Genomic DNA, 12,191 nt, shown 5'->3' on the forward strand with positions numbered 1-12,191 from the left:
ATTTATCATCCAATCCAGATCTCCCCCAGCCCTTTTCTATATACCTCCCAGCACACTGTCCTTTCTTCAGTGAGTCCAGCGACTGGCTCAGTCTTTCTTTCCAAGACAGCACATTGATGCTCCCCTAAAGTATTGCAACTTCCCAATTCACAAATCTACTCATTTTCTATGACCTACTCCACTTCATTTAAATTCAGAGATGGTTATCCCCAACATTTATATAGCTCTCTTGCCTTACAGAATGCATTACATAGTCCTTTTTGATTCTCACAACTATCTTGTAAAATAGTGTGAATTTTATCCCAATTTTACAAATGAAGGAATTGAAATTCAGAGGTTAAATAACTTGCCAGAGAACATATAGCCAACTAGCACCAGAGCCAGAATTTGAATGCAAGTCTTCTAATTCCAAATCCAGTTCTATTTCTACTACACTTGAAATATTTGTACCTGGAATATTTGGATAACTGTTTTGTGGTTACCAAATAATAGCAACAGCAACAATAATAGCCATCATTTAGGTAGCACTGAAAGGTATTCAAAGCACTTTACAAATATCTCATTTTATCCATACAACAACCTTGGATGATCCCCTTTTGACAGATGATGGGAGGCAGAAAGAAATTAATAGAGTCACATTAGTAGTTCAGTTTTGCTATAGAGAAACTGTTCTGTTGTTCTTGGTGCTTTAGAGAATAAAGTACAGCTAGATCTTCATGTTTGCTGATGCACAATTTTGTCCACAAGAAACATCAAAACTGCCGAAAACTGTACCACTTCACAATAACTCACAAGCTGTAACCCTTCTGATGCCCAATCCATCAGCAACTTGCAGATATTTTTCCAAGGTAAAGTGCCATATTTATTATAAATCTGGTACAGTAAGAGTTGTAGGAAGAGGAGGGCTGGTGAGAACCCACACATTCCACCCCCACTGCCTGTAGCTGTAGATTTTCTTAGCTTGACACTCCAAATACAGCCATCATTTATTGTAGTATTTATATATTTCTTAACCATTTAGCGTATAGTTGCTTAAAACTGTGCTACCATTTTTTTTTAAGTTCCTATCTTTTCTTCTTTCATTGACAAGGTTTCTGGGTATTGGGACTCTAGCTCCATTTTCTCCATAAGCCCTGTACTGATCATATGATTTTACATAGCTGAATGATTTTTAGGAAGCAGATGTAAAGTTATAACAAAATTGACTGTAAATGTTTGAGGCTAGATTTGAATTAGGTTCTTCCTGTCTCCAGCTCTAGCTTTTTATCCTCTGTGCCATCTCTTAGTTGACAACCCACAACCTATGGAATTCTAAATGAATATACAGGGTAAAAAAAATTATGAGAGAAAAATAAGAGTGGCATCCTTTCATGATACTATCTTGAGGTAACACTGCTATCAGTTGTCCTCTAGGATAATCAGACCATCACAGACACCTTCTATTTGTAGTTGCTGTATTTGGGGATGACATGATTTGATTCATAGCATTAGCAAAAAGCTGTTATAATAAAGCTTTATTGTATATGTATACACGGCCACAAAAAGATTCAGATCCTAAGGGAGAATAGTGATATTTAAGTCACAAATTTGAGTTAAAAACAGGCTTTATTTTGAATAACATTTGTACATATTACTCTTCCAAGATTTTAGAACAAAACAGTCATTATTCATCTAGAAATACAGAACAAAGTGAATGCCTTTTTTCATGTAATTTTAAAATTCTGTTTTTTAAAAATCCCATACTATTTTATGCTTCAGGGGTGGTGTGTTTGTTCAAGAATGAGAACTAAGTTTTCAAGGTTCTATGTTTTGTCAGATTAAGATAAATCATAACCTTGGAATAAGTAATTTCATATTTTTCTTTCTCTAAAATAGGCATTATCTGATTTTGAATAAATCCTGACCTTCTAAGGTAAAGTATGTCATTATATTCTTTTAAAAAATTCACCTAGATTAAGACATCATAAGAAGGAATAAAAAAGTATAGTTGCTTAAAATGTCTTTTTTTTAAGGATACGAGGGGCTTTGAATGAAAAATTCATAAATTTGAACCATACCAGGTGAGGTCATAACCCAAAGGCTTGTTGTCAGATCTGGAACAATAGGCTTTTGGTATTAATCAATGCTCAAAAGTCATTTTACAAAACTATTTCTGAGAAATTTATTGGAGGGAATATTTCCTTCCATAGTAAGCAGACATTTCTTCTGTTTCATCCATGTGAATATATACTTTTATTTATAAGAAGGAAAAAGTTATTTCTTGGCTTCAGCAGTCTGTGTTATTAATGTGTTACAATTTGTGAAACAAAAGTCCTCCCAAACTAGAGAATTTTTCAAAATACATTGTTGGTAGCTCTCTCATCAAACACATCAAAATTTCATCTGTCAGGCTACAAAAGATATAACTTTAAAATATTTGAAACATTTAGAATCTTTTTACAATTTTATTGAGGTTATCTTTCTTACAGAATTATCTTTTTCTTTTAAACAAATTTGTGTGCATACAATTTTCTCTCTGTGTGGAAGCACCCAGACCAATCCTTTCGAGGGGGCAGTTAAAATTCTTTGGTTAGGGGGACTGGTGTTTTACCAAAGAGAGTCAACTTTGGAGCACATAATAGATGTCTTCAAGTATTTAAAATACTATCATATAGAAAAAGGGTTAGATTTATTCAGCATTGCCCCAGAAAGGAGAGACAGGAAAAAATGGGAGGAGAGAATGGATCTATTTGGAATTCTTCAATAGTCACATGTGCACTTGAAAAATAAACAAAATGGCATAAATTCAACAGCCATTGTGTACTAATCAACAAATCACACTGCCCTAACCCCATGCCAAAAAAAAAAAAAATGAGTGCATTCTCTCTGTTACCAATTTGCTACCAAATTGCATAAAAACAAACATGTTCTGGCCACATATTTATAATCTTAAAAGAAATTCAACAATTGAAAGGGAATGACCTTAGAAATTCTATAGTTCGACATTCTAAATTGGCAGATGCAAAAATGAAGTATCAGGGAGGTTAATGGTCCTCCTTTTATACAGGCAAGTTCATATAGGCAACAGGACTATGAGTAGATGTGAGGAATCCTGACCTTTTCCACAGTGTTAAATGGATCCTTATTTGGAAGTCACCAGAAATTTGGCAACTTTTTTCATGTTCATTTAGACACTTTTTTTTCCTTAAGAAAAAACTGGAGCTAAATATATAACTCTTGGTTTTGGATCTGGCTTGACCTATAAGGGACATCTTTCTAACAGTGTGTTCATTTGTACTCCCCCTGCTGGCAAAGAAAAATTCTTACAGGGAGAAGTGTCCAATACAGTTTTAAAACTTTTTCAACAGATTTGGAATAAAAATAAGAATGTTCATAATGGTCTTTGAACCATTATTCATACTTAGTCAAAGTTTAGATCCATGTTACTTCTCAGATAACATCACTTTAAATAATGAACAGAATCAAATTATTTGCAAATCAAAAATCAGTTAAGAGATGGGTTTTAAAGACTAAAACATTTATCTTAGTTGACTGTACAAAAATACACAAATTATAACTTAAGCTCTTTAGCAAATAATTAATATGCTTTCCACATTAACAAATATAGACAAGACATTCTGCAAATTTAAAATGCAAAATGTACTATGAATATAATTTAATTTTAGCTAATTTTTAGAAGAGTCTTTAAAGTGGAGGAATTGCCTTCTCAGATGCCAACCTTATATTTGTTTCCATGATTTAAATCATAAGGGAATGTGATGGGTTTCATTCTCATGTTTCCCATTTTATGCTCCTTCACCCAATGTGCTGTCACTGAAGTCCAGCAACTTCTTATCAGTGCATGTGTATTTCCTTAAAAGTACTGAGCATGTAGCCCCTAAAAAGCTCCTTCATGATTGTGGTAGAAGGAGTGGATACATAAGCCTATCAATGAACCCCTCTAGGATGTTTTTGCAATAAAAACATAACTCAAAAGGGCCCCTGATTTCCAGTTCCTTATGTTGAGAATTGTAATTTAGTAACAAGTGATAGTAAAGTATATTTTGGTCATTCATGTGCTGTTACATCTTAATAATATGACAATTATGAAAATGCATATTATAATCTAATGAAGACAGCTACTAAAGTGGAGAGCTATTAGTCATTGTCGTAGATGCAACCTAAAAAAAAAAGGATACAAAATGTAATTAGAAGCCTAGAAGAACACATACATACTCTTGTTTTCCAAAGTTGAAGAATGTTTTTTGTGATTGCATTGTGATTGCATCCTACCATGGAGACTGACATGTTGGCTATAAGAGCTGGCTGAATGAATGTTTGAAGGATAACTCTGACAGAAAGAAGTATTGAACTCACTCTCTGATGTACATTTTGAATGTACAAAATAAAACCAATTTGTTCTCTAAGAGCTGGGATGTTGGTTTGTACTGGGATTTAACTTACACTAGTCTTTTATTTTCTTTATGCTATACAAGGCATATCATATGCATATTAACATTTACCATGTTAAATTCAAAATGCACACATAAAATAATACATAAATAAAAACAAAATGAATATTATCATCTTATGTTTATAATTCATATTTTTAAAAATTGGCTAGATCTCTATATGGCAGCCAAGTAAACATAAGTTTGGAAAGTAGAAGAAATATAACTTAAAGAATAAAGGAACATTTAAAATAAAGATATAGTTATTGAAATTAACCATATAAATGACAACTAACTGGGGAATATGAATATAATATATAGTCATGCATGAAAATTAGAATTGTAGTGGAGGAGGTTATTTAAAATTGTTCAGTGAAATAATGAATGGTGGAAGGGAAAGCAGCAAAAGTATGTTTAGGTTATAGAGAAGCAAAATTTCTTAGTAGAATGAATGAAATGTAGAAACTTTGTTGGGTAAAATTTCCATCTTTTGGAACAAACCCAGGCAAAATGCTACATGATTTATTATAGGAGACAACTGTGTAAGAAACACAAATGGCAACACTTACTTTTATCCTATCATTTGTCTTCTTTATCTAATTCTGTTTCTATTCTATGGGGATCTTTTATAGTGTTTCTTTTTTCAAAAATAGAAAAGTGGATATTGTATCATAAGATCCTTTGTTTAAAAAAAAAAGAATAACCTTTTCCTACAATACTAGACCCTTCTTTCTCTGACTGCTTAATAATTTTAGGTTTGCATACACTACAGAAAGAAATTTGTGGAGTTAGTTGTTGAGTCCAGTCAGCAGTAATCTCAAGAATGTAAGGAGTAAGACGACCGGAAAGGTACATATGGGGATGGTAAGGCAGAGTGGAGGTGGGGGAGTAAGTTAAAGGTTATAAAGGGCTTTGCATACCAAATTCAATTTCTTTATTACATTTGGGCAAGAAGCAGAGCTTTAGTTCAAGTCTGTCAAATTATTTAAGGAAACAGCTGATGGACACTACTCAATTGACTTTAGCATAAACAAATGTGCCAATATGTTGAATATTTTAAAAAATGAAACATACCATCAGCAATATCATCATAGATCTCTCCTTCACTGTAAATACAGAAAAAATAATTTTTTAAAGAAATCATTTTCTTTATACAATAGGCAATTAATATGGGAAAAGAAGGTAATATGATATAATATAATGTATTTGAAAATTTTATTTCATTCATCTCTATGAAACAGGCATTCTGATACTTAAAAGCATCTACATTTTAATTTTTTTCTCTTCTAATTTTGTTTTTATCTAATCCACATTAATAAATTAAAAAATACTAATTATTTGCAATTATTCATTATAATCAACCAAGTAACATTTATTTAGCACCTACTTTCTGCCTAATACTGTGCTAGTTACCATGATCCCAAACCACTTTATACTTCTGAATACCACATTTATGACTTCACTTGGACTTTTAGTATTGAATAAAATGCACTTATATTTGATGTGGAAAATGCAGTTATTATTTTCCACTTTTTAAAATGAAAATGAACAAAGTTAAGGTCTAAAATGTGGCTATTGTAAGGATACAAAAATACATGATTATACATTAATGTAATTCTAAAAATTCTAAAAAGTAATTGTTTATTTTATGCATTAGGGTCACAGGAACTCACAAAGATGACCAATTAAAGTGTGGAAGATTTGGAATCTGCCTTAGCAGAGAAATTACCCATTGGATGAATTCCAATTTTTTTTTTAGGCATTTAAGCATATCTGATACATCTGTGAAATGCTCTTGGATACTTTTACAAATCTATCTACAATATTTCCATTTCCATCATTATTTTTTATCATTGACTGATTCAATACATTTTTTTTGTGTGCTGAGCACTATATATGAAACTGAGGCTCTATCCTCAAAGAACTGGCATTGAAATGAGAATTGTAATCAGTCTATAAATAACTTTAAGTTATTATTACTTATTATAATTGTAAACTTGTAACTAGGGTTACAAGTTCAGCATTTAGAAATTTAAAGTATTTTCAGCAGAAAGTCCTTTGGCTAGATCAAGTAAAGCTACAGTACTTATATGGACCTCCATGTCCTACTCACAAAGGCAGCCTTTAGTGCTGTTTCTGACTCACAGGGATTATTCACTTTAACTTAACTCTAGAGACCAGGTGATTTGCCATTGTGAGTCTTTTAAGACTTCTTAATAACACTAATCTACTTGGTTCCGTCTGATCTTAGGCTGTTGACCTGCACCTGTACTTCAGTTCTGAAATCCCGCTTCATGCTTTGGTTGTTTTGAGTTCTGTGATTTTGAATACTAAGCTCCAGTCCCTAGCTCACTTCAAAGCTTAGCTCAATTGTTCTGTAGGAAGTCTATTCTGATCTCCTTAGCTGTTAATGCCCTCCTTCAAAATTACTTTGCATGTATTTTCTGTATTTACTTGTCTATGTATATATTGCTTCTCTCAATAAGTAAGCCCTTTGTGTGCAAGTACTATTTCATTTTTATTTTTGTAGCCCCAGTGCCTAGAGGCCTATCAGGCACATAGTAGGTGCTTAATACACGTTCAATTGAATTGAACTTGCTACTGATTCTATTTTGCTCATTTATTTTCCTGGAAGATGATCTGATGAGGTCACTGGGACCTTCTAAAAAAGTATCTTAGATCCTGATTTTTCTAGGCTCCTCTGACTCCTTACCAAGCTTTCACTGGGGCCAAAAGCCAGATCTTAATTAAGGACAAAGTCAAGTCAAAGGGCCACACTGAACTGGAATGTTATGAGTGAATACCCCAAAGTAGCCCAAAGGTGCTGGGAATAGAGACTGATACAAGAACTGGTTCAGGCAGACAATGATATGAGTATAGGAAGCTCTCCTCATGTGCACAAAAACACTCAACAATCCCTCTAAATCACTGAATACTGCAGGTTATGGCAGGTTGGAAAAAAATAGAGCTTAATGTCTATTGTATTGACCGGTAGTCTCCCAAAGTCAGGGCCAAGCCTGATCCTATAGACATACGTGATCAATGAAATGGAGGTTGGGAAGATGGGTTACATCCCATCCTTGCTGTGATAGCTAACTGGGGCACTAGTCTCTAACATAACAACCACTGTTTTTTTTGTTCAGCTGTTTTTCAGCTGTGGCCAACTCTTCATGACCCCATTTGGGGTTTTCTTGGTAAAGTGGTAGGATGGCTAGGTGGCTCAGTGAATAGAGCACCGGCTCTGGAGTCAGGAGGACCTGAGTTCAAATCTGGCCTCAGACACTTAACACAAAAAACTAGCTGTGTGACCTTGGGCAAGTCATTTAACCCCAATTGCCCTACCTTCCCCCCTCCAAAAAGAAAAAAAGGGTATTGGAGTGGTTTGCCATTTTTTTCTCCTGCACATTTTACAGCTGGTAAGTGTCCGAGGCCGGATTTGAACTCAGGAAGATGAGTCTTTCTGACTCCAGGTCCAGCACTCTATGCACCATGGTGCCACTTAGCTGCCACTATAATAACCATGCCTATTTTTATTTTCCAATACTCCCCTCCTCCACCTTTTCCCTCTATTTTGCAAACTCCTAACCTCCCATTTTTAGAACTTAGCATCCTAACCCGTCAGGGTTCCCAAGAACCTACAGCAGCAGCTTTGCAGGTGCCATCGGGAAAGTTCCATCCCTTGCTCCCTGGTCCACTGTGACCATGGTAGGCAGTCGACTAGTTAGGGAACATTTACTAAGAGTTTACTATGTGCCAGCAACAGTAATAAGCTCTGGAGAGACACACAAAGACAAAAACACTGTTTCTGATCTCAAGGGACTCACATTTTAATGGGGATGGGGGTGCAGTGGGGAAGAAAACATGAAAATACATAATCCATGATATATACAGTATAAATGGGAGTTAATCTTAGGGAAGGCACTGAGGGTGGGGAGAGGCTGGGAAAAGTCTATGATATAAGGTAAGATTTGACCTGAGTCTCGAAGGAAGCCAGGGAAGTCAGGAGGCACAGATGAGGAGGGAGAGAATTCTAGGCACGAGCTAGTGAAAGGCAGAGTCAGGAGATAGAATGAATACTAGAAAGGTAGGAAGTAGCTGGGTTAGGAAATCAAAAGAGAGCATGTTGTATTTGATCCTGGAGGGTTATAGGGAGCCCCTGGAGCTTTTTAATTTTTTTATTTGAGGGGGGCAATGTGGCATGGTCAGATCTATGCCTTAAGAAGATTTTGAGTAGAGGATACACTGGAGTAGGGAAGAAACTTGAGGAAGGGAGTTGAACCAGAAGTCTATTTCAAGAGTCTAGGCTTGAAGGAATGAGGGCCTGTACCAGGTTGGCAGATAACAACAGCTTTGTGAGTAAAGGGATAAAGGAAGAGATCTGAATGAATGAGGTGAAAAGAGAGAACTTTTGGCAAATGGCCTCCTTTTTTTTTTCTGGAAAGTATAAAGCAGAATGGGGGTGAGGGTGGGGTGGGGAGGGGAGGAGAGGAGTGGTGCCAGGGGAGGTGTGAGGGATGAAAAAGTTTGAAGTAATTGCTGTGAGGAGTGACAGAGCAGATTGGTAAGGTCATTCCTGGAGGGGGCGTTCTGCATATAGGGGCCAGTGATTGATGAATTAAGAGTTTTACTTTCCCCCTTTAATTTTTAGTAGGAGAAAGTGAACCACACAGAATGAACAGGCAAGGATGGACTGTAATCTGCCTTGCAGATGTCATTGCACGTTCCCCAGCTCCCCAACATAATCCTCTTTCTAAATTAGATGTTTCTGCTGAAGGCCCCACCATCCTTCCATTCACTGGGGCCTCACAATCTTGGTGTCATCATCATGACTGCTCACTTTCCTTCACTCAGCATATTCAAATTTTGTCCATTCTACCAGTGCCTTACTCAATTGGTTCCCTTCTTTTTCCTCCAACAGACACTACCTAAGTTCAGGCCCTCCCTTATCATCTTTTTAGGAATCAATAGGAAGCAATAGCTTCCTAATTGACTCTCCTCCCTTAAGTCTCTCTCCTCTTCAATCCATCTTATATAGCTGCTAAAGTGATTTTCCTAAGTGTAGGTGAGGAAGTTACTCCCATACTTATACTGTAGTGACTACCTATTGACTCTAGGATTAAATAGATACTTAGAATCACAGATTTTAAGATTTTTGTTGGGGGGGGGGGAAGGACTTGGGGAATACCTGTGATTTCACTGGTTCTAATAATTACTTAACAGCTAATACCTTCCACAGACACAGATGTGCAGATCTGCAATTGCTCCACAATTTATACAGGATAAGCCCAAAAGTCTTAGTGCATCTAAGCTTAAAACTGCCCTAAGACTTGGGACACTCAGCAGTCATAGAGAGCTAGCTGCCTGAGCCACTGAGAGGATAAGTCATACAGCATAGAATTACAAGGAATCTTAAAGGTCATCTCATCCAATTCTTTTCATTTTACAGGAGAGAAATTTCTCCTTGCTTGATCGATTGACCAAGTTGAGTAAGTGAGGAACAAAACTTAGTTGACTAAGTCAGGAACAAAACCTTAAAGTATTAATAAGAGAAATTGTGGCTATGACCTGTGAGTTCGCAATATTAACTATGTGAGCTAAAAGAAAGTATAGCTACTGTAATAATTGTATTTTTGAAAACCTAAATTATAATCACAATTGCTATCATTAATATGTAGAATATAATGCTTTTCATATTTATGTAGCATAAGTTGTTATTCTACTTAACACAACAAAAACTGGCAAAAGTCATAACATTATTTCTTTCTTGCAACAAGATATAGCACTGAAAGATAGTTTTTACTTACTTGTCCACCAAACAGCTCCGAAGGACATAACCATCTATGAAATAAAAAGAAATAGAAAAAAGTCTTTAATACACCATTTAGAAAAATACCTGTTTTAATTTTAAGAAATGGAAATTTGTGTTTGCAGAATATAAAACCAGAAGGCACTGGTGGTGGTAACTTGGCTCTTTACAACATTCTTCTCTCTCCAATATCTTGCCCCCACATTCTTCTGAGTTTCCCTCCCCCCAACTAGAAGAAGTCTTTTAATTAATTAGGATTAAAAGACAACAATTGCTGAAGTTCCTTTGCTAACTATTGGTAAAATCTAATAACAAAAATTTAATAAGGAAAAATGTAAAGTCTTAAATGTGAGTTTCAAAAAATCAACTTCACAAGTATAATGTGGGAAAAGTATAACTAGACTCTGAAAAAGATCTGGAATTTGAGTGGACTCCAAACTCTATATGAGTTCACAGTGTAATACGACAGTCAATATGTTCCATTAAGAGAGGTATAAGAATCCAGAAAGGATGAAGTGAGTCTCATTGTATTATGATCTGGTCAGACCATATCTAGACTATTATGTTCGGTGCTGGGCACTATATATATATATATATTTGTTTTGTTTTGTTTTTTGGGGTTTTTTGGAGGGCAATTGGGGTTAAGTGACTTGCCTAAGGTCACATGGCTAGTAAGTGTTAAGTGTCTGAGGCCGGATTTGAACTCAGGTCCTCCTGACTCCAGGGCCAGTGCTCTATTTACTGTGCCACCTAGCTGCCCCAGGGCACTATATTTTAGGAAGAACATTGGTAGAGAGTATTTAGACAAGGATAAGACATGAAGATTGGTTGAAGGATTGTTAGCCTAGAGAAAAGACTTATAGTAAACAAAATAGCTGTATTTAAGAATTTTAAAGATGTTCGTTTAGGAGGATTAATCTTGCTCAGCTTGGCACTATACGGCAAAACTGGGCACAATAGGCAGAAATTGCAGATTTTTTTTTAAAGCCTTCCTAATAACTAATAGAACAGACTTCCTCAGGAGGTAATGCTTTCCCATTTACTGGAGGCCTCAAGGCTAGATGCTCACTTGTTGGGTATATTATAGAGGAGGTCCTTGCTCAAGCATGAGTTGGACTAGATAGTCTTTGAGATTCTTTCCAAATCAGATATTATGCAATTTGGATATCTCTCCTCCTCCTCCCCTTCCTCCTCTTCTTCCTTCTATAATATATGTATATATAAAATATAATATAAATTATATTATAGGTTGTGTTATAATATGGCAATATATCATATGTAATAGGTAGTATTTATGTACTATAATATAGTAACTATAATGTAATGAACATCTTACTTCACCAGATTAAATTTGATTTTGTGCATGTTATAGTTAAACATATAGTTCTGTTGGCTATTATTTGCCTACCACTATACTTAACTATTGCATTTGCAAATTTCTACTACATTTTGTTTCATTTCATGATATATTATTAATTTTTTAGTACTGATTTTGTTTTACTTTTGTGTTTTCTACTTGAGCTAATTACAATTTATGTTTCCTGAAACCAGGTTTCTGGGAAGAGTTAAGCCATTTAAAGTAGGCCTGTAAAATCATGAACACTCCTGAAGGACTGGCTGGGTCACATTTGAATCATCTGAATATGCAGCATCTTAAGAACTAGAAGTAATAGGCCTGTGGAATTTTGGAGACTGCTCTTGGTAAATGGTGTCAATTGAGTCTTTTGGCACTATTTGGTTTTGGAACAGCACATTAGATATATTCTTAGTTTCAGAGAGGCAATAGAATGTAGTAAATATAAAGTCAGGAAAGACTGATTCAAATCTAGCTTCAGTCATATGCTAACTGCACGATGATGTGACAGTCATCCAGCCTCTCTGAACTTCCGTTCCTTTCCTTCTTTCCTCCCTTCCTTCCTTCCTTCCTTCCTTCCTTCCTTCCTTCCTTCCTTCCT

The 12,191-nt window shown here is 35.4% G+C and overlaps 1 protein-coding gene across 4 annotated transcripts in view; it reads right to left on the reverse strand.

Moving 5' to 3' along the window:
* Positions 1-1,586: 1,586 nt before the first annotated feature.
* The window catches only part of FYB1 (FYN binding protein 1), a 212,381-nt gene continuing 201,776 nt past the window's right edge, over positions 1,587-12,191 (reverse strand). For all 4 annotated transcript variants that reach the window (XM_069096197.1, XM_069096198.1, XM_069096195.1 and 1 more), the window contains 3 exons: positions 10,235-10,268; positions 5,505-5,536; positions 1,587-4,160 (listed from right to left, as the gene is read on the reverse strand). In XM_069096197.1, the coding sequence (XP_068952298.1) occupies positions 4,138-4,160; positions 5,505-5,536; positions 10,235-10,268 (89 nt within the window). In that variant the 3' untranslated portion in view covers positions 1,587-4,137. The remainder of the gene's footprint in view (positions 4,161-5,504; positions 5,537-10,234; positions 10,269-12,191) is intronic.

This window comes from Petaurus breviceps, unplaced genomic scaffold (genome assembly GCF_028583685.1).
Source record: "Petaurus breviceps papuanus isolate PSGF00001 unplaced genomic scaffold, PetGlider_PUasm1.0 229, whole genome shotgun sequence".
Classification (NCBI taxonomy): domain Eukaryota; kingdom Metazoa; phylum Chordata; class Mammalia; order Diprotodontia; family Petauridae; genus Petaurus; species Petaurus breviceps.